The 21913-nt window shown below is 63.4% G+C and overlaps 2 protein-coding genes and 1 long non-coding RNA gene across 6 annotated transcripts in view; 1 reads left to right on the top strand and 2 right to left on the bottom strand.

Moving 5' to 3' along the window:
* Positions 1-1394: 1394 nt before the first annotated feature.
* GLIS2 (GLIS family zinc finger 2) lies at positions 1395-20210 on the top strand. Of its 3 annotated transcripts, none has more exons than XM_070460699.1 (7): positions 1395-1814; positions 15540-15783; positions 16648-16820; positions 17370-17546; positions 17625-17758; positions 17856-17974; positions 19258-20210. In XM_070460699.1, exons 2-7 carry the CDS (start codon positions 15612-15614, stop codon positions 20055-20057), a joined length of 1575 nt encoding a protein of 524 aa, XP_070316800.1. In that variant the 5' UTR covers positions 1395-1814; positions 15540-15611; the 3' UTR covers positions 20058-20210. The 3 variants fall into 3 exon arrangements, with proteins under 3 accessions (XP_070316800.1, XP_020771014.1, XP_020771017.1); XM_020915355.2 differs by lacking the exon at positions 1395-1814 and adding an exon at positions 12818-13040; XM_020915358.2 differs by lacking the exon at positions 1395-1814 and adding an exon at positions 14589-14780.
* On the bottom strand, positions 10594-12524 carry LOC139032760 (uncharacterized). The gene is made up of 2 exons (XR_011485364.1): positions 11951-12524; positions 10594-11478 (listed from the first exon to the last, which is right to left on the bottom strand). It is a non-coding gene; the product is annotated as an uncharacterized lncRNA (long non-coding RNA).
* Positions 18312-21913, bottom strand: part of CORO7 (coronin 7) — a 65572-nt gene continuing 61970 nt past the window's right edge. The window contains exon 31 of one of the 2 annotated variants that reach the window (XM_070460689.1): positions 18312-21907. In XM_070460689.1, coding sequence (XP_070316790.1) covers positions 21869-21907 — 39 coding nt within the window. In that variant the 3' untranslated portion in view covers positions 18312-21868. The remainder of the gene's footprint in view (positions 21908-21913) is intronic. The other variant, XR_011485370.1, reaches the window with a different exon arrangement.

The raw sequence follows: 21913 nt of genomic DNA on the forward strand, positions 1-21913 counted from the left end.
GATCACCCAACGGCCTCTTGTCTGTTCATGCAACGGTCATGAGTACCTATTACTTGTCCATTTATGCAACCTATTATGTATCCGTTTGCTGGAAATGTAATGAGCATTTACTACCTGCCCACATAACAACTCACAGCACCAATTATGTGCCCATTCACCCACCAGCCGTGAGCCCTACTATACCTACGTGACCACTTAAGATGGAATGAGCACCTGCTCTTCGTCCATCCGAGAAACATATCCTGAGCACCTACTATGTGCGGGAGCATGGTGCCAGGCACGGAGGACGCTGAGTGATGAAGACCTGCTCCTCTCAGGTTCTGGCCGGGCACCAACCGCACGAATGAAGGCAAAATTACACCCAGAGTCAAGATGCCTCGCTTAGAGTGGATGGTTTTCCTCTCCCGGATTCCTCAAGGCCAACTGGCAGCGCTGGCCAACACCAGGAGGGTTTGTTTTTGAACCAAGATTTGCCACCAGACAGCAAGAAGATAATTGGGCGGGGTCTCCGGGTTGACCCAAACAAAACACACTTAAAGAATTCGAGTCTGGGATTCAATCTCAGGAGGTGGAAATCAACGTAGCCGGCTGCAGCCGATTTCTCACTCCTTGCACTTCCTAACTGCCTGCATCGCGCTGGGCGCTGAGGGTCCAGGCGCGATCGACGACCCTCGCAGGCGCTCGCGCTGACGATGCAGGTTGTCCCCAACTGCTGGCACCAAGACTCGTCCCTATTCCACCGAAAGGGAAACTGAGGCCGAGGACAAGGCGAGGGCCAGCAGCCCGACGTCGGACGGGAAGGAGGGGCTGAGACCAGCTTCGAACCCTCGCTTGCGCCGCCCGGAATCCGGAGCCCGGGCCTCTGCCCGCCCGGCGCTGCCCGCGCGTTCCTGGAACTGGGCTGGGCGGAGAAATCAGGGCCCGCGGAGAGGCACTGCCGCCGCCCTCCCCGCCGCCCCGGGCCGCGGGGGGCCTGGCCAAGGTGACCCCGCGGGAGGCAGGCGAGGGGCCCCCGCCCCCTCGGCCGCCGCGACCTCCTCCATCTTCCCGGTCTTCGGGTCTTTTCCTCTGGGCCCACACGCCCTCCCGCCGGTCCTCCTCCGCGCGCCGCCCCCTCTCCGGGCTTCCCCGAGGGCGGGACGTCCCTCCCCGCCACCCCCCCCCCGCCCGCCCGCCACCCCCAGGCCACCTCCCAGGCTGTGTCCTAGCGCTGCCCTCGGGCCGGGGGCGGGGCCGCGGGGGGGGGGGGGGGACCCGAGAATGGGGCAGAAGAGGACGCGCGCGCGGCCCGGCCGCGGCCCGGCGCCCCCTCCCTCCCGGTTCCCGCTCCCCGGGGCCGCGCCACCCTCCCTTCCTCCCCTCCGCCCCTCCCCCGGCCCAGCGCCGGCTCCCGGCCGCCCCCTCCCCCCGACGCGCACGCCCCGCCTGGCAGCTGGCGCCCCGGGCCTGGGGCCGCGGCGGCGAGAGGGGTTTGCTGGGAGGGAAGCAGCGGGGGAGGGAGGCGGGGGGGAGGCCGCCCCCCGCGCCCCTCCTCCTCCCCCTCCTCCGCGGCCCGCCGGTCCCTCCTCCCGGCTCCCTCCTCCCTCCCTCTCTAAGACATCCCCGCACGGCCCGGCCGCCGCGGCCACCTTCCCTGCCGGAGCTGCAGATGTGGCGGAGCGGCCGGGCGCCGGGTGGCCGTGCCAGGGGAGCCCGCGCCCCGTGAGCCTCGCGCCCCGGCCCCCGCCCGCCCGGCCCCCTCCCCCGCTCGCTCCCCCGCCGCCCCCGACCGCCGGAGCCCGCAGCCGGGAGACCGACCGCCCCCCGCCGCCGAGGTAAGAAGCGCCCCCCCTGCCCCCCCCCGGGCATCGCGCCGCGGGAAAGGGGACCGGCGGGAGAGGCTGGCCTGTCGGCGGGGGCTGCGGGACCCGGGGGTCGCCTCCCCCGCGAGTCCGCGCCTCGCCCCGGGCCATTGTGAGCCCTCGCCGGGGCCCCAGCGCTCGCTCCCTTGCTCGCTGGCTCGCGCGCTCCCTCCCTCGCCGGCTCCCCCGGCCGCGTCCCTCCGTCGCTCTCTCTCCTCCCTCCTTACCTCCGTCTGTCCGGAGGCCGGGCAGAGCCGCGGCCGGGCCCCAGGAGGGAGCAAACTTCGGCAGGGAAGTTGGGCGGCCGCGGCGGGGGGCGCGCTGCGGGGTGAGAGGGCCCCCCCACCCCAAGGCCAGGCACGAAGTTGTCTGGGGCAGCCGGGCAGCCGCCCCTTCCCACGGCGAGTCTGTTCCTAGGACGGGAGTTGAGAGGTGTCTCCTCTCGGGTCCAGGGAAGCCTCCGCCTGCTGCCCCTGGCTCGCCCCGGCCTCCCTCGGGCCCGAGGGTCAGGACTGGGAGCTGGCGTCCTGTCCAGCACTTGTTCCTCCCTGCTATCCGCGTGCACGCAGGAGGGCCTGGCTGAGTGGGGAGGACAGGGGTTTCCAGCCTGCCTGAGGGAGGGTCGGGAGGGGGCGGGAGTAGGGGGCCAGGCAGGTGCATCCCGAAGGAGGGAGATGCCTGCGCCCTGCTTCCCCACAGGCCCCCTGGGATGGGGCTGGAATCCAGGCTGGCACCTGGAGGCCTTGGCACACTGCCCTGCCCAGCCGGGTACTCAGGCCACAGCAGGGCAGCTTGCCGCCGGTAGGCCTGTCCAGGAGGGCCCGCCTGGCCTGCCACCCTGGGCAGGGATGGTTGCAGGGAGCTGCCCAGCCCTACCCTGGGGCCTGGGAAGCGGGAAGGGATCCTGGGAGGAGCCCTGGGCCCCCAGCCATCACAGCCCAGGATCTTGGCTCTGGAGGGAGCGCTTGACACTGAGGGGGCAGCCAGGCCAGCTGGGGACCTGGCCAAGGCCTGGGCTCCCATGGTTCTTGGTCTGGGCCAGGGACAGGGCCTGAGCTGTGGTCCTTGGAGGCAGCCATCTGAAGATCCAGCATGCCTGGTACTGGCATCCAGGAGGGAGAGTCGGGCTTCATGGGCAGCTTCGGAAGAAGCTCGGGGAAGGGGATTCAGTGTGCCCACTGCCACATCTGCTCCAGCCCTGCTCACACATCCTCTCCACGACCTCCGAGCCTCCCCTTTGCTCCTTCTCCCCTCTGGGCCCGGGTTGGGCCTCCCAGCTGGCTCCGGCCCGCACTGGGGGAAGGGCTGCACCTGGGGACCCCCCCCCTCCTGGGGACACCCCTTTCTGAGCTCCAGCCCAGCTTGGATTGGCCCTGTCTGCAGTCATCTGAGCTGGAGACAGTGCCAGGGACTTGGGCACCGTTTATGGGAGTTGAGGACCCCTTGGGAGCGGCCCTGTTTTCCTTAGCTCCTTCCCCTCCCCCTCCTTTCCGGAGCTGCCATTAGCGCTGACCCTCTGACCCCTATGCCTGCCCGCCCTTCCCTGTCTGTGACCTTTGACCTTTGATGTTAAATCCCTCCAGCTGGGGCTCTTCGGCCCCAGAGTGACCCTGTTGTAGGATCTCTGGTTGGGGAGGGGGGGCTCTCCCTGCTCCTGGCTCTCTACACAGGGACACCTGCCAGTCTCTCCCTCACTGGTGGGGAGGAGGTGCCCCAGGAAGCCAGACAGTGAGTCACCCCGGTTCCAGGCTTTTGGGGTCAGTGGCTTTGGGGGATTCACTGGAACTGGGCCACAGCCTGGAGGGTGAGTGGGAAAAGCCCCTGGCCTGGGAGTCTGACGTCCTGGATTTCACTTCTGGCTCCGCCACCAACTCCCAAGGGTCCTTGGGCAAGCCAGACTCTTCCCCTTTCTGGGTCTCAGTTTCCTCATCTGTAAAACCAAAGGGTTGTACAAGGTGATCTTCCTGAACTGCAGAGTCCACGAGAAGACCTAGGGGTGGGGGTGGGTACCGAGAGGGGGGGCTAAGGCCAACAAAAGCCAACTCTCAATTATCCGTGGGTGGAGCCAGGATGAATAACCGAATGCCACAGACATCCAGAAACCTCATTTTAAACAATCGTGTGAACTGAGTCCCGCCCCCCCACCCCAAAGGCTTTTGTTGTTTCTGAAAAGCCCAACTGCAAATGGGTAGCCACAGCGATGATGTCTTCTCCTGCCCGGGCTCCCCTCCTCGCTGGGAGCGCCTTCCTACCGAGGGTGACAGGGCGATGGTGCACCCTGGCCTGGGGAAAACAGAGGTCTGCCAGGGCCCCTCCCTGGGGCGTGTCAGAGGGCCTGGACCCCTCTCAGCCCCACCCTGTGGATCCCTCTCCCCTCCTTTCCTGGCCTGGCCTTGGCCCAGGTGGTGGGAGTGTCATCGACCACCTAATTCTCCCAGGGTCTGAGCTGCGGTATGGAAGGAAGAATGTGTTTTCCCTGACAACATTTTCCCATGTGCGTTTCCATCTACCCTGGCTTGGCTTGCCTGGCATCTGAGTTTCCCACTTGGGCGAGAGGGCGGGGATGGGTGCCAGGCAGAGTTTGGGGCAATCCCAGGATGGGCGAGGGTGACAACAGCTGTGGCTGGGGGACCAGATGTGGGGCTGGGGCATGCAGCTGAGCTCTCTGGGAGGTGTTTGGGGTGGGCCCCTGCACCTCGGCGCTGAGAGGCACGCTGGTGGTGGGGGATGTCTCCAGTGCCCTACGTACGTCTCCCCAGGTTCCGTGTCCTGGGCGGTGCTGAGGGGGCCCCTTACCCAAGTGGGAAATTTGGATTGCAGTGGAGAGGCCCTGAGCTGGGCGCAGTGGGGCTGGGTCTTCCACTGTTGGGGTTATTGTTATTTTACATTTCACAGTGAGGCCAGAGGGGTGACCCCTGGAAGATGCTGGCTGGTCCTCCATTTCGATAAGCTCCCTTTTCAGAGGTGGGAGGTGTCCATGGCTGGTGGTGGGGGGGGGTCTCTGGGGCCAGCCAAAAGATGCTGATCTCCCCCAACCCAAATTGCTTCCCCTCTCTGGGCTTGTGAAAGGGTCCTAGAGATGGGCCGCAGCCTGGGATGAGCTCTCTGAGAATGCCAGGGCCCGGGGGGGGCGGGGGGGTGGATACTGCCAGCCCTGGGTAGAAGAGATCACAGCTTTTGCAAGGCCCTTGAGGCACATCTGCCCCTGAGGTTTCCCAGGTGGCTGCCTCAGCCCCACTCTGGGGGCAGGGACCTGCACTTTCAACCGGGACCACTCGTGCTTTGCTCATCAGCCACGGTTGGGGTGACCCTGACACCTGGACAGGAAAGGACTTACTTGGGTCAGTGGGGTGTCTTATGTAGTGGCACAGTCTGGAGTAGATCCAGATTTCTCTCCAGGCTCCAACTTGGCCCTACAAACCCCTGCTGTCTCTCCAACTAGTAAAAATGCCAGCTTAAGGTCCTGGGGGTGGGGGTGGGGAGGTGAAGTGGGTCAGAGGATGGAGCTGCAGTGGGGGAACGCCTTTAACAGCTCCCTGAGAAAATCCACAGGATGCCTTCCAGTGGCCATTGCAGGCATTGACATCCATCACCTGAAATGCTATACGAGCCTCCTGGAGAGACCCACTGATTCCTATTTGGTGGAAACCGAGGCACAGGATGGAGGAGGGCTGATGGGTGTCTGGCCTGAGTTCCTGGGTCTGCCATGGCTCTGGAGGGTGGCGGTGGGGTCTGGTGGCCACTTTCCCAGCCTGGCACAACAGGGGAGCCCGAGCTGGCCATAGCAGCTGCATGCACCAGGCCCCACGCCTCCATCCTTTCCCTGGCACTGATCCTCCTGGCCTCAGCTCCAGACTTATCCATGGGGGAGCCGAGACCTGGCCCAGGGCTGCAGGGGACCCTGGTCCTCTTTCCCATTCCAGCTCTGGGGCTGTGGGACCCTCCCAGGGTGCTCCGGGCAGCCCGCCTCCCCGGGGTCTGACTTGCCTTCTGCCTGGGACATGTCTCTTCAAGCTTCCTCAGGCTGGGCCGGGTAGAGGCCCTGGCTCTGGGCACCTTGAGGGGCAGGGAGCTCTGGCTCTCTGCTCCCCCTCCCCCTCTGATGGATGGAGGGTCTGGTTAACTGGTAGCCAGGCGGGGAGGGGCCTCCAGGGCAGAGATGGGAGGTGATTCCAATGGGGGAGGGCTTCCATCTGCTCCCCGTGCCCCTGGTGGGGGATGGGCAGCAGGAGCTGAGACTCTTCCAGGGACAGAACCATGGTGCGGGCAGGGGTGGGGGGCGGGGTGCGGTTGGCTGGAGCTTCCGAAGGTCCTTTGTCTTCCTGCTAAACAGCCAGGTAGTCCCCTGCATAGGGCGGGCCTGGTGTGTGACCTGCGTGTGTCCACGAACTCTAGTCACGGCAGATGGCTGTCTGCAAAAGGGCTCAGCCCCAGCCCCTGGCCCCTGGCCCCCTCCTCCAGTCTGGGCCAAGGGCGGGTGGGAACCTGCGGAGGCCCCAGGAGACTGCTGAGCTGCCTGACTCAGCCCTGGGAGCCTCCAGGAAGACGTTCCTGCCTGGCTGACCGAGGGTCACAGGCTAGCATTCCACTGGGACTCTGGCAGCAAGGAGGTGGGAGGCGGACACTGAGGCTTGGAGACTTGAGGGCCTGGCCCTCACTTGGGCTCAGAGAGGGCCAGAGGGGAGCCAGAGCCTCAGACTGCATGGCCCCGGCCCCTGAAATGTCAGTTCAGTCCAGGAGCCCCTCCTGATTCCCTGCTGCCCCTGTCCTCGGCACAGTGTGGGGGCAGCTGTGTCGGGAGGAAGCCTCTCTCCCTTCCCTCCACGGTCCACCTGGGTCTGCCTGGCAAGTCCCAGCCTGCCTGAGTGATTTCTCCCCAGGGCCACTCCTTCCTGTGTCCAGGACACCCCCCCGACCCCCCCATCCAACCCCTATCACCACGCTTCTGGGCTGCTGACCCAGAGCTGTGATGTCCCCTTCCCCACAGGCTGTGGGGCCCCCATTGCCCGGCCTGCTCCAAAGTGCCCCCCACTCCAGTGCTGCTGGCTATCTCCTCCTCCAGGCCGAGCCCCCACCTCCCTGGTTCAGGACACCTAGTGGACACCCTGAGTGGTTCCGTGGGCCCTGGGCCCCAAGAGCCTGAAACCGGCCAGGCCTGGCACGGCCCCACCCACTGGGCGTTCCCTTTGGGTTTAGAGACGGCCCCTGGCTTCTGGACTTGCTTTCCTACCCAGAGTGGGAGCAGGGGCGGGGCAGGGTGGCTGGGAAGAGGGCGTGGGGGCGGAGTCCAGAGTTCGTGCTGGAGCCCATGCTGGGCCTGGTCTAAGCCAGCTGTTCTGGGGAGGCTCTGTGCCAAGGCTGGAGGGGTCAAGGGGGTGGCAGGAGATGAAGCTGGGGGAACTGGGCCCTTCTGGTCATCTTAACCCACCAGGGTTACCCACCAGGGTTATCCACCAGGGTTACGCCTTACCCTCACCACCCAGATCTGTTCCTGGGTCTCTTGCCCCAAACCGGGAGAAGGAGGCCTCTGTGGGCAAGCCACTTCTCTCTTTGGGCCTTAAGCCCCCCCACACCTCACCTGGCTGGTAGGTACCACCAATGGATTCTTCCCCTCAGCAAACTCTCAGTACTAGGTGTTTGAGAAAAGTGAAGGGCAGGTATGATGGTGCCCTTAGAGGGATGGTTTGAAAGTTCAAGCTCTAGTCCTACTCTTGGCTGGCCCCCTCTTTTTACTGATGGGGGAACTGAAGCCCAGATTCCTGTCCACATCAAATTAGGAGCAGGCCTGGTTCTCTGGGTCTGAGTCCCCAGCACATCCCGCTTCAACTGCTGCCCAGTTCACTCTGGTAGGAGTGGCATTAGTGAGGACTTGGACCAGGGCACCTGTGCCAGGCAGCACAAGGCACTGCAGGCTAGGGAGGCTGCCCTCAGCAGTGTGGGGACAGAGGCAGGTCCCTTGCTTAACTCTCAGGCACCTGAAAGAACAGCCCACGTGTGGCTGCAGAAGGCAAAGATCAGAGAGGGTGAATCCGGGGAGACGTGCCGGACGAGGTCGGAGGAGGGTAGCAGCTGGAGGAGAATATGAAGTGTGGAAGGTTGTGGGGCAGGAGCTAGCACCCAAGGCGGGGAGTATCAGGCTGGCAAGGGAATCCTGAGAAAGGAGGTGATGAATGGGAGAGTCTGGGGATAGATGGGCTGGTAAGGAAGACGGCAGTCTTCTGTATAGAGTAGTCCATGGCTCCCCAGTGCCCTCCAGGTCACTGCCCACTGGCCTGGCCTTTCTCTTGGGCTTCCTCGTTTGCTGAATGACAGAGACTTGCTGTGGGTCAATTGGGGCCACACCTCCAGGCCTCTGCTGTGTTGGGTGCAGACTGTGGGCTTTGGAGCCTGGAGGTGAATCCCAGCTGTGCTATTGCTAAGCTCTGATTTTGACAGATAGCGGAAACACTCAGCCTCAGTCTCCCTGTCTGAAAAGTGGAGAGGATAGCACCTAACTCCCAGGGTCCTGAGGATGGACCAAGATGGCACACAGGAGGCATGCTGGCCCTTCCTGGCCTGCCGCCCCCTGTCCATGTGGCCAACGTGGATCTTAGCAGCCCCCTCCTGACACTGTTCACCTCTGTGCAGGCTGGGTGACCTTCATTCTCATTCATCTGTGGGCCCCCAGGACCTAGCGGAGGGCCTGGTGTTGGAATGCATAACTGAGTAGTTGGTAAATGAGGCGGAGGGAAGGGCCAAAGTCCAGAGCCCGCTGGCTGCCTCCTGCCCCGTGAGTTGGTGGGTGCTGTTCCCAGTGGGCCTGATCCCTATCCCAGGGCTGTGGGGGGACACGGGAGGCACTCCTGGGCTCGTCCTGCAGCCAGGGTCAGTGTGGGAAGTGCAGTGTTTCCTCCTTAGTGGGGACTGGGCCTCACCCCTGCTCCCACCCACAAGCCCCAGAGTCCTGGGTCTAGGACCCTGACGCTGGTTACCTGCCGTGTCCGGCGTGCACAGGTGTGACACATATGCGTTTGCCTCTATGTCTGGGGGTGCCCATCCATGTCCTGTGGGACGCTGGCCAACGCCTCTGCAGGCCCTCAAGAGCACTGGCTGAGCGCCCAGTGCTGCCCGCCTACTGTGAGCGGCGCTGCCTGGCAGGGTCCAGGGCCGTGCCTGAGCCTTGCCTCCGGGTGTGTGTCTCCGTCTGGCTCCCCTGCTGCTGGCCCCTCCCTGGGATCTGGGCGGCCCAGGGCCCAGCCCTTCCCTCTGCACCCGCGCCTCCCCCACCCCTGGGCCCGGGCGTGGGGGCTGCTTGGCGGGCTCCCCTCTGGCCCAGGCCCAGGTGCGGGCAGTGCTCACAGCCCCACGCACCACCTCCCCCCCAAGCTGGGCAGACAGGAAAATACCAGACATAGTTGTGCAAAGGTAGCTGCAGGCGGGCAGGCAGTAGGGGGCGGGGGCCCGCCTTGATGGGCTTGGAGCCACCCGGCCAGGGGAGGCCTCTGTGCCAGGCTGGGCCCCGCAGCTGGACGGGTGTGTGTGTGTGTGTGTCTGTGTGTGTGTGTGTGTGTGTCTGTGTTTGAGCTGCACCCCCCACCCCAGCCTGGTGTCACCCTGCTGGCGTTGGGGAGGGAAGTGTGGATCCTAGGGAAGTGGAGTTGGGGAGGGACGTGGGCGAGCCAGCTGCTGGCCTTCCAGCAGCAGTGCTGCCTGACCCATCGGGGTGACCCTGGAGTTAGTGTGTGGGCCACCCCCCCAGCCCAGGGTTGGGAACAAGAATCCTCAGGGCTACCAGTTGCTGGCACCACCTGTGTGCCAGGTGCCAGGCAAGCTTGCCCCGTGAGCTGGCACCTTATCCATGGTGCCTGTGTTCCTGATGAGGAAACCAAGTCGCAGAGGGGTGGTGGCTGGGAGACTGGGACCTGATAACCAGACTCTGGGTCCCTAAGGTCCATAAGCCACTAACAAGAGCCCCAGGGGCATGCAGGGGCGTGCGTGTGTCCGACTCTCTGCAACCCCATGGACAGTAACTCGCCAGGCTCCTCTGTCCATGGAATTCTCCAGGCAGGAATACTGGAGTGGGTTGCCATGCCCTCCTCCAGGTGACTCTGGGTAGAGGCTCAAGTGGGGGCTCCCAGCCTGCATCCTTGCTCAGGAGCTGCCTAGCTGGGAGCTTTCTCGAGGACTTTATGGCTGAGCAGAGAGCTTGGCCCTGACTGTGACACCTGGGAGCCCTTGCGTTCCCACCTGGGCAGGGTCTAGCCTCCAGGAGACCTGGAGAAGCTGTCCCCCCTCCAATCCGTGTGCTGGCTGAGCGCCCATCTTGGGGTGAGGGCAGGGTCTGCTTTCCCATCTGGAGGTTCCTGGGGAAGGCGAAACCCCACGCTTTTCCAGGAAGTACTGTCCGTCCCGCACTGGACCTTCTCTTGGGACCTGCACGGGCTGAGCCCTCAGGATAAGCCCCTCCCTGGGTCCTGGGAGGAGGCCTGTTTCTTCCAGGGCTGCTCAGAGACTGTCCGGGGCCTCCCAGCGCTCTCTCTTTGATGCAGTTGGGTTCTGGAAGCGGACTGGGGCCAGCTGGGGCCACCCTGTGGGGCAGCAGGGCCTGCGGCCTTCCCTCTGAGGGGCACAAGCTTGTTTAGTTGTGTTCTCAGCTGAAGCAGGGGTTCTCCCAGGTGAGGGTGAGACTCTAGGTCTGTGGGTACAGCAGGAGGGCCGGTGCCCTCTGTCCTCACAGCTCCCCAACTGGTCAAAGACTTGGGGGACTCAAGTGCTGGTGACAATTCATTTACAAGTTTAATTACGCTCCTACTATGCACCTGGCACTGTTCTAGGTGCTGAACATTATATAACAGAGGGAAACACTAAAGTAATCATTGGATGGGCATCATCGTATTGATTTCTCCCCAAAATCCAATGGAGGGGGGGCGTCTCACACTATTGTGTGTGTGTTTAGTCGCTCAGTCATGTTTGACTCTTTGCGACCCCCATGGGCTGGATGTAGCACACCAGGCTCCTCTGTCCACGGGATTTCCCAGGCAGGGATACTGGAGTGGGGTGCCACTCCCTGCAGTATTATCATCATCTTCATTTGGAGATGAGGACAATGAGACCCAGACTGGGAGGTGACTTGCCCTGACTCACGTGGGCAGGACGTGGCAGAGCCAAATTGGAGACCGGGTGGTCGGACCCATACGGGAGCCCTGCTTTGCAGCCTGCTCAGGAAGCGGGGTCTGAGGAGGAGATGAGGCCTGCCCCTGCCTCTGGCTCCCACCGCTGGGCGGCTGAGGAGGGTGGAGCCCTTGGCCAGAGCAGGGTGCAGCAGCGGTTCCCAGGAATGCGGGGCTGTGGGGCCGTTTGCTTTGGCAGCACGTTTGCTGTCAGCTCTCCAAGCCTCCCTGTGGGCCCCCCAACAGTTGGCCCCTCCAGTGCCCACTCACTGCCTGCTGCCCCTCAGGGTTCGGCATGCAGCTCCCACAAACCCCTGGGCAGGCAGGGGGTGGGAAGCCAGAACCCCTTTGCCTGCCCCTTCCCACATCCAGGGGCCCCCAGGGGGCTGATGGGTGAACACGGTTTCTGGGTCCACCTGGGCTTGAAACTCAGCTCTGCCAGAGACAAGTTGTGTGACGCGGGACAGTTCAGGCTTCGGTTTTTGCATCTGTAAAATGGGGATGAAACAGCACTCGACTTAAACAGGTGCTGGTACACTGCCCGACTATCAACAGCTGCTGGATGGTGGTAACATTCGTCCTCGGCCTCCAGTCCCAGGCTTGCCACCCACTTGTGCAGTGTGGGCCAGCGGCCTCCCCTCCCGGCCCTCATTGCCCCCCATAGGACCCCTGTGCTGATGGTTTTGGTCCCTGTACCAGACACACGGACATCCTCCGAGCAGGTGGGAGCCGATGGGCACAGGGGAAGCCAGGGACTTGCTTCTGCTTTCATTGCATAGCAAGAAAGCCACGTGGACTTTTGAGAAGTGCCTCCTGGGCCCTTGTCCCCAAGTCCTAGGCTGGACAGGTCATGGCTGACCAAAGGGCAGAGTCAGGACTACCCCCCCCACCCCCATCACCCGGGAATAAGGGGTGTGCCTCTTGTTGCCTGACAACACTGCTATCCTGGCTTCCACTCACCTGGCTCCTCGCAGCTATGGGTGGGCGGGACGGTGGGGGCCATCTTACAGCGGGCCCTGTCCTCTCTTTTTGCCAAGGAGACCCCGAGTGCCTCTCAGTGGGGTGTGCCGAGCTCAATGCCTCCATCCACACTGGCCCTTCTCCCGGCTTGGGGCCAGCTAGCGGGCCTCTCCCATGCAGGGACGAGTGGCTTTCTCCAGGACAGAGTCCTGCCAGCGGCTCCTATTAGCCTGGTGACCTTGAGCCTCAGTTTCCTCATCTGTGCTCAACAGAAGCGGACTTAAGAGGGTTCGGGGCGCACAGATGGCTCCCGGCACATGGTGGGAGCGTGGTAGATAAAGACACCCCCGCCCTTTTAGGGTCCGCGCTCCGCTCCTCGCCGCCCGACCTGGTGGAGGCGGGGCCTTCTCCGGGTCTCAGTTTCCCCGGGGGCCGGGCCTGCCGCGCGCTCGCCCCGCCCCTCCGCCGGGGGCTGGCCTCGCCGCCAGGTAGGGCCGCCCGGGCGCTGCAGCTGGGGGCCGTCTGCGCGCGGCCGGCGGGCGCACAATAGCGGCCATTGTCTGCGCCAGGCCGGCGGGCGCGGCGGGGCGGGGGCCGGCCCCCCGAGGGCCAGCGCGGCCCACCCTCGGGGTGACCCCGCCCCGCCCCCGCCGCCCCGGTGGTCCCCGCGCGCTGCGCCCCGCGCCGCTTCCTCCCGCTCCCTCCGCCCTAATTAGTTCCTTTCGCAGCTGGAGCTACGGCGCCCGGGCCGCGCGGCCACCTCGGCGCCGCCTCCCTAACCGCCCCCTCCAGCGCTCGGGGATCGCACGACCCCGCGGGAGCAGGGCGCTCGTGGGGTCACCTCGCGGCTAGCGGGAAACTGGGCCGGGGCTTCTGCAGCCGGGCTCCGAGCGGCACCCGCTGGGCACCGGTCCTCTCTGGGCTTCGCGCTGCCTAAGGAACTTGCCTCTGCTCTCGGTGAGGCGGGTCCCTGTCCTTATCCGGAAAACAAACACCGAGTGTCCACACGCCCACCCCCAAAAATCAATCTGGTGATGGCTGGCTGGCCTACCTCCAGAGGGGTGATTGCCGCGCCAGAACCCCGGGACTGGTACGTCCCGCTCAGGGCTTCTGAGGCCCAAGAGAAGTGACAGTAGCTCTCGCCTGCCCCCCTTCATCCAACCCGGGAACAAAGAGCAGAGCCGGAGCCCAGAACTGGCCACCCCCCTGCCTGTGGGGGGTGAAAGGGGCCACTTCCAGGTTGGCCACGGTCAAAGCAGGAAGGAGGGTCACAGGCGTCTTTCCCTTGGATGGATGGGGACAGCCTGGGGTGGGGGAGTGCTGGGAGCTGTGGGTTTGGGGGACTGATCCTTCCTCCTTTCCTAGGAGTGGCAGGAAGTTGGGGGGTTAGGTTTCTGGGGACTGGGTCTGCTGATTCAGGGGGTGCTGAGTCCCAGCCTCACCCTGGGAGACTATCTCCTTTTGGGGTCCTCCCTCTTTCTGAGCTGAGGCAGTGTCTTCTGCAAGTCTCCAAAACGAGCTGACCCATGGTTCCTCCCTGATTCCCCTCTGGCAGGGACCTGGGGTGGAGTGGGGTGCAGTAGGCAGGTGCCGAAGGATGTTACTTGAGCAGTGTCTCCGGTGAGAGTCAGTGTCAGTCTGAATTCCCAGTTCCCAAACCATCCTGCCCTTGTGGTCTTCTCCGAGAGATCGGGTTGGGGGCGGGGGACAGAGGCTGTGGGGAGGCCTGTGGCCCTAAGCCAGCTGAAGGACCAGGCCACCAGCCCTTCCTGGCTCCTGAATTCTTAATCAGCATAAATATTTACTTCCTTCCTCCCTCCCCTTCCAGGCTCCCAGCACAGAGGAGCTTCAGGGAGGTTGGACTGGGCCTGTGTCTAAAAATAAACAGGTGGAGGGACAGGCAGACAGACAGACATCACTGGGGGGGGTGGGGGTGGGGGTGTCAGGCAGAGGGCAGCTCCCTGCCTAGACAGAGGAAGAGCGGAGGGGACCCAGGTCCATTTATCACTGTCACCCACCCACCTGCCTGTCTAGGGCTGGAGCTCCTAAAGGGGACAAGGTGGCAGTGTGGTCCCAGCCCCTGGCATCACTGAGAACTCCCGACCTATGCATGCCCTGCAGGTTCATCCAGACAGACCTGTCAGCTCCCACCTGATGGAGGGACAAGTCAAGTCACAGATTTCAGTCCCACGGTCAACCACCAATACTCTGATAATGCAGCCCCCTCCCCAGGCTCAGAGACTCCAGCGTTGTTTTGCCATGTGCTGGGGTCTTGGGATGTGTCCTCAGAAGCAGAGGGCTGTAAGTGAGGACTTTGTGACCTGTGTGCACACAGGGTCTTGTCTGGGAGATAAATGAGCGGAGGCTTGTCGCTGGGGCAAGGCTGGTTTAGCGTTGCCTCGGGGCTTGTCCTGGAGAAGATAACTGGGAACATGGGTTCCCTACTCCATGAAAAGAGCTCCAGGCAGCTCAGCAAGCACACACACTAGTGAAAAATAGAGTCTTTTACCAAGTGGTGGTCTTGGGATGTTCTGTATAAAATTGTGAAGAGCTGGATTTGGTGAACGGCAGGGATTATCTTCTTTGGCAGATAGATTGTCAGGGTGCAATCATCTCAATGAACAAACACAAGGAAACAGCGTTTCCCAGTGTGTGAAGTTAAAAAAGCGTGCTGCTGTTAAAAAATGATGTTTGAGTTTGGAATGAAGAGTTGATCTTCCTCTTGGGTTTTTTTTTACATGTGAAGAATGTTAAGCCATTGAGAAATTCTAAGGAAGCAGTGAAAATGCACCACTCAAAATAAGAGTATCATCACTATTTTAAAAATTATGTATGTATGTGTTTTACTAACCACTAGACAGCTGGTCACTTCCCCCTACCCTAGCCTTGGCTGGGCCATGGTCCCCAGCTGCCCCCTGGTGGTGGCCCAGAGCCTCTGGCTCCCAAGCCTGTGGGGCCCTCTGCCCTGGAACTCAAGGCCACCCGTCTGTCCGCCCAGCCCTTGGGACCAGGCCGAGCTTTGCAAGGCTTGCCTAGGAAAGGCTCTGGGTCTCATTCCCTTAGAGTTGCCTAGCGGGCTGCCTAGAGGGGTTGGCCCAGTGGTCAGTACCTAGGCCTGTTGAGGGCTACCTGGGAGGACACTCACTGCCCTTCTGGCCTGGTTCTGGGTCTTCCAGCTCAAATCAGGCATGTGTCCCAGGCATGACCTCCCACACAGTCAGAAATGACCTTTGGGACTTGCCTGGTCAGTTCCAGGGAGAAGATCTGGCCTTGAGTCTGAAGGCTGTGCGACTGCCTAGCTCTGCAGCTTGAAGCTGTCGCTAAAGCTTCGTTCATGGCAGGCTTGGACCCTGTGAGCTTTGCTTCCCAGAAAGCCTCGCGGGAAGTGAACGCATTAGATCTGGGTCGGTGGTTGGCTCTCTCTGATATACCTGCTGTCCGGGGCCACCGAGAGGGTCTCTGTGCCCGGGAGACAGCCTTCACACTGCCCCATGCCCACTGCCTCTCTGCTCCTGTGGCCTTTAGTGGGCACAGCCCGAGGACGAGTCTGGGGTCCCAGTGTCACAGCACAGCTCCTGCTTGCTCTCAGGTTCCTGCCTGAATACCAGCTCCGGAGCCCCTTGCTGCCTGCTGCCGCCCCCACCCCCCGGCCCCCACCACCATGCACTCCTTGGACGAGCCGCTCGACCTGAAGCTGAGCATCACCAAGCTCCGGGCGGCGAGAGAGAAGCGGGAAAGGACGCTGAGCGCAGCCCGGCACCGAGCCCTGCACAGGGAGCTTGGTCTGGCGGATGACAGCCCCACGCCCGGGTCCCCAGGCTCCCCGCCTTCAGGTACTGCACGCCCGGGCAGAGCAGTGATCTCAGAGCCCTGGTGATAGGAAAAAACGTCCCCCGATGGGCCCACCTGGACGCTGTCGCGGCCCCTCACAGCCTCACTTAGGGTGCCCCCCCACCGACACTGTCTGCCCACCCTCTCAGCAGTTCATCTCTGCAGGAGACACTGTCCCTGGGAGGAGGGGACTGACCAGCCCAGCTCCCGAAGCTGGCTCAGCAGAGCTAGTATTCAGACTGAGGCCTCTGGGTGGATTTGGGGGAGATTTAAAGGGCAGCAGGGGATGCACAGGTAGTAACAGAAGGCCTTGTGGCCCCGCGTCTGGGCTCTGAGGCAGTGTGGTCGGCCAGCCAGGCAGATGGGGGACCAAGCCCAGCAGGTGCTTCTCTGGGTGAGGGGGTTACTTGAGGTGCAGGTCTTCTGCTGCATTTCTGAATGTGGACCCTGAAAACCAGATCTACCGTATCTGAGCTGGGCCACTTAGCCCAAACCTTTCATGTTACAGAAAGGGGCACTGAGACAGAAAGGGACCGGGGGGAAAGTGAGTCAAGATCTTACCTGACATTGTGACGGGAGCCAAGGGCCCTGGATTCAAGTTCCTGTTCAGTTATTTACCCTGTGTGCCAGCCCACCCCCATCTGAAAATGAGTACTTCTTGTCTTAACTGATGGCCAGGCTCCCACCTTGGTGAACGTCATGCCTGTCGGCTGTGGAGTCTCTGATTCCTGAGTTCCGGGGTGGCCGGGGATGGGGGCACCCTGGCTAGCGTCTGCTCCAAGTCACAGTGGAGGAGTCATGGGCAGGAGGGCCTGGCCTGCCGGGACTCCTGGCTCTAGTACCCCCAAATCCTGCCTTTGCCCTAGGCTTCCTGCTGAACCCCAAGTTCCCCGAGAAGGTGGAGGGACGCTTTTCAGCAGCCCCCCTGGTGGACCTCAGCTTGTCGCCGCCGTCTGGGCTGGACTCCCCTAACGGTAGCAGCTCGCTGTCCCCTGAGCGCCAGGGCAATGGGGACCTGCCCACTGCGCCCGCCGGCCCGGTAAGGGGGAGCCGCGCGTTCTCAAGACGGTGCACTTACTCCTGGGGCCACTGTTACAAAGGACCACAAACTGCATGGTTTAAAATGGCAGCAGTGTATTATTCTGGAAGCTGAAGTCCAGAATCACAGTGCTGATGGGGCTCTGGGCCCTCCCAAGGCTCTGGAGGGCTCTTCCCGGGCCGCCTCTGGCTTCTGGTGGCTCCAGGCGCTCCTTGCCTTGTGGCCATGTCACTCATCTCTCTTCTCTCTGCCTCTGCCATCATGTGGCCTCCTCCCCTCTGTGTGTGTTTCCAAATCTCCCTCTTTCTCTTGTGGAGACACTTGTCACTGGGTTTAGGGTCCTCAGCCAGCCTGACCTCTAAACTTAGGTCTGCATAGACTCTTTCCACAGAGGTCCTGTGCATAGGTACCAGAGGCTGGGGCTGGGACCTGTCCCGTGTGGGGCATCGCTCAGCCCCCAGACAGAAGGAGATGGGCCAGGCGGGCAGGGATCTGGGCCAGCGGGCCCGCGGGCAGCTGCTGACCCGCTCCGCCCCCCGCCTCCCCCAGGACCTCCAGCCGCTGCGCTACCTGGACGGTGTCCCTAGCTCCTTCCAGTTCTTCCTGCCGTTGGGCTCTGGGGGGGCCCTGCATCTGCCTGCTTCCTCCTTCCTCACCCCCCCCAAGGACAAGTGCCTCTCGCCAGAGCTGCCCCTGCCCAAGCAGCTGGTGTGTCGCTGGGCCAAGGTGAGCAGGGAGCCGGGCGGGGCAGGGTCCGGGGCGGGCAGCCCCCTCGCGGGCTCAGCACGCTCCTGGCCCTCACAGTGTAACCAGCCCTTCGAGCTCCTCCAAGACCTGGTGGACCACGTTAACGACTACCACGTGAAGCCCGAGAAGGACGCGGGCTACTGCTGCCACTGGGAGGGCTGCGCCCGCCATGGCCGCGGCTTCAATGCCAGGTGAGGGGGGGCAAGGGGGCGGGAAGGGGGGCCCGAGTGTCCAGCGGCTGAGCCGTGCTCCCCACCCCCCTTCCCCCCTGCCCACCCCCCGGAGCAGGTACAAGATGCTTATCCACATTCGCACGCATACCAACGAGAAGCCGCACCGTTGCCCCACCTGCAGCAAGAGCTTCTCCCGCCTGGAGAACCTGAAGATCCACAACCGGTCACACACAGGTGAGGGCCCCCCGCAGCCAGGGGATGGGCGCGCACCCCACTCTGTGGCCATCCCTTCCCGAGCACCACTTGCTGGGGGTGGGGGCACCTGTCCTGTTGGGGGGAGACCCGCCACATGCTCTTGGGGCACAGACACGTCTTCCTGCGTCACACTCAGCACTGTGTTCGTGTGGCTGTCGACTCGTGCCCCCTCTGACTGCGGCGTGTCCTCTCGCCCCTCTCGGACCCCGGCATGCACAGTAGGGCCAGCACTGGCCAGCAGAGCCACACGTCTAATTTTAAATTTCCGAATCACCCACATCGCAAGAAAAAAAGTACAAAGAAATATATGGTGAGATGAATTATTAATATGATGATACATTTTATTGAGCCCAGTATATTAAAAATGCAATCATTTTAATATTAAAACATCAATGGGACACTGAAATTCTTTGTTTCCTACAAAGTCTGCAGACTCTGGGGTGTATTTTATTTATTTATTTGACTGCCACGGGTCTTGGTTACATCGTGAGAGATTGTTCGTTGCCAGCGCATGGACTCTGTAGTTGGCACGCAGGCTTAGTTGCCCTGAGGCATGTGGGAATCTTAGTTCTCCAACCAGGGATCGAACCCACGTCCCCAGTGTTACAAGGTTGGTTCTTAACCACTGGACCACCAGGGAAGTCCCTCTGGTGTATATTTTATACTCGAGGCACTTTCAAAAGCTCACAGGCTTGTGGGGTTCTGGCCAGCCCTGGTCGGTGGGGACAGCCCTTTAGTAAACCTGGAGCCACTGGTGAAAGTGCAGTGAAAGTGTTAGTCGCTCAGTCGTGTCCAACTCTGGGACCCCCGCCATGGGGACTGTGGGACTGTAGCCCACCAGGCTCCTCTGTCCATGGGATTCTCCAGGCAAGAATACTGGAGTGGGTTCCCATTCCCTTCTCTGGGGGTCTTCCTGACCCAGGGATTGAACCCCCGGTCTCCTGCATTGCAGGCGGCTTCTTTTCTGTCTGGGCCACGAGGGAAGCCCTGGTGGGTCAAGGGCACCCCTGCGCGCTCACTGTGAGCCAGGCACCAGCAGGGCCTGTATGTCATTACTTGCGAAAGGGGTCGCTGTCATCACAGCCTGAAGCATAGGCCCAAGGCCGAGGGTACATACAGCCAGGCCACCGGAGGCAGAGCTTGTGTAGGTGCTGGGGCCTGCGTTCTCGGGGAGGTCTCGGCTGGCGGGTGAGTGGGTGGGCGGGGCTGGCCTGGGCGGGCGGAAGCCCCTGACGCAGGCCCCGCCCCGCCCCGGCCCGCAGGCGAGAAGCCCTACGTGTGCCCCTACGAGGGCTGCAACAAGCGCTACTCCAACTCCAGCGACCGCTTCAAGCACACCCGCACCCACTACGTGGACAAGCCCTACTACTGCAAGATGCCCGGCTGCCACAAGCGCTACACGGACCCCAGCTCGCTGCGCAAGCACATCAAGGCGCACGGCCACTTTGTGTCCCACGAGCAGCACGAGCTCCTGCAGCTCCGCCCGCCCCCCAAGCCCCCGCTGCCCGCCCCCGACGGCAGCCCCTACGTCAGCGGGGCGCAGATAATCATCCCCAACCCCGCTGCCCTCTTCGGCGGCCCCGGCTTGCCCGGCCTGCCCCTGCCCCTGGCCCCCGGCCCCCTCGACCTCAGTGCCCTGGCCTGTGGCAACGGCGGGGGCACCGGGGGTGCGGGAGGCATGGGCCCTGGGCTGCCCGGCCCCGTCCTGCCTCTCAACCTGGCCAAGAACCCGCTGCTGCCCTCGCCCTTTGGGGCCGGCGGACTGGGCCTGCCCGTGGTCTCCCTCCTCGCTGGCTCCGCTGGCGGCAAGGTCGAGGGGGAGAAGGGGCGTGGGGCCGTGCAGGCCAGGGCCCTGGGCTCAGAGGGCCGCAAGACGCCCCTGGAGAGGACTGAGGGTGGCCGCTCCCGGCCGAGCCCCGACGGCCTGCCCCTGCTGCCGGGCACCGTGCTGGACCTGTCCACGGGCGTCAACTCAGCCGCCAGCAGCCCAGAGGCGCTCGCCCCCGGCTGGGTGGTCATCCCGCCGGGCTCCGTGCTGCTCAAACCGGCCGTGGTGAACTGAACCCGCTCAGAGGACGCGGACCACCTGCAGCCCAGCCGGTGGCTCCCAGCCCTGCCTGCCTGCCCCCGACGACGAACGGAAACTCTTCTGCGAAATAGCAATAAAGTCCTCCTGCCCTGGGGGCACCCCTGGGCAGCAAGGATGGTGCTAGTAGGGCATTGTGGGCACCCAGGCTCCTGAGGTGGGGGAACCAGGTCTGCTGGCCGGCGGAGAGCCGTGCTCTTGGGAGCTGAGGCCTGGCTCATCTCCGGCCCACGCCTGCCCTCCCCCCACCCACTCTGGTTGTCTCCCTCATCCCATGGCCCAGCTGGGCAGGTCACCCTCTCTCCCTTGCCCACTTGCCAGCCCTGACCCAGCAGTGGGGGTGGGGCTGGGGGTGGCGCTGGCCCCAGGCTCCCTCCTACCACCTTCAGTGGTGAGCTGAGGGGCCCCGTGGGATCAAGGCTCCACCCCATCCTGCTTACTCACTGGGCCCCTGCTCTGGAGGCTCCCGACCCCTCTCCCTCTGGTCTACCCTCCAGAGGGAGAGCAAGACAGACGCAGGCCGCGGCTAAGCCACAGCAAGAAGCCACCTCCCCCCATGACAAGGTGCCTCCCGGCTGAGGGAGGGAGGCCCGCTCGACCAGCTGCCCCCCACTGCCTGCCGTCTGCGGTGGCCAGCACACTGCCCGAGGTGGGGGTCCCTGCTCTGAGCTGGCTGGCTGCTCGTCTGCCTCCGCATCCCTCTGCTTTCAGGGAGCCCTGAGTCGGGAGAGGTGCCCAGCTCAGGGAACAGGCGGGGCTGGGCCTGGCCTGAGACCCTGCCCCGGGGACAGTGGAGGCCTGCAGGGCAGTTAGAGTGGGGAGGCTGGCTAGGGACAACCCCGGGCCGAGACCTGGCTTCTGTTCTGGGGGCGCCAAGGCAGAGCCGGCGCAGGGGAGGGGGCTCCAGGCCGGTGCCAGGCACGGGAGAGTCCCAGTGGCCACGGACAGACGGACAGAAGGATCTGGGCTCGACAAGGGATGAGGGGCAGCGAGGCAGCCACGGAGGCCGTGGAGGCAGGGGGAGCCAGAGGGGAGAGCTGGCTGTGTGGCCTGCTTCCTTTGGCTTCTCTGAACTGAGCCCCTGCCCTCCGTGTCCCCACTCCAGGAACCAGGGGAGCCCAGGGTGCGGAGGCTCCATGTGCCCTTGGAGCCCACACTGCTGCCCCAGCCCAGCGGCCAGGCTCTCCCCACCAGGCCCTGACAGGGCAGTAGCTCTTCTCGTGCCCCACCCTGGGCCCTCGTGCTCCCTCCTGTCGGGGACCCAGTTTCAGTCTGGGGGGTCCTGGCCTCGGCCCTGCCCTGGGCCACACCCTCCATGTCCCAGCTGCAGGACGGGGGAGCTGCGGAGCTGCAGGGGGACCATTGGCCCCCATGCAGTCCCAGGGTCTCCCTGACGCTTCTCTGCTCACCCGCCCTTTCCTGGACCGCCCTTCTATCCCAGAGGGGTCACCCTGACCTGGCCCGCTGACGGGCCCGCAGTGCTGGCTCTGCCCCTTGAAGGGGCCGCAAGCGGAGCAGGAGGGAGCTGGTCTCCTTCCCTCACGCCCCCCCGCCCCGGACCCAGGCCCCCCACCCCCACAAGGGCCCCAGGCCTTAAGTCCCCTTTGGGGCGAGGGGTTGGACTCAAGCCCCAGGAGCAGAGGAGCAGGGCATAGGAAGGCGACATTAGCTCAGCATGTGACTCGGTGATAGACCAGGCCCGAGGGGGCCGGTGTGCGTGTCGTTGTTGTCCGTCTGTTGTTGCACATTCCAGGATATCAGTATTCTAACAGGTTCTAAGTGCCTTTCTATCGTAGCTTATGTTTTTCCTCCTCTTGGCTCCATTGCTGTTA

This window comes from Odocoileus virginianus, chromosome 33 (assembly GCF_023699985.2).
Source record: "Odocoileus virginianus isolate 20LAN1187 ecotype Illinois chromosome 33, Ovbor_1.2, whole genome shotgun sequence".
Lineage (NCBI taxonomy): Eukaryota > Metazoa > Chordata > Mammalia > Artiodactyla > Cervidae > Odocoileus > Odocoileus virginianus.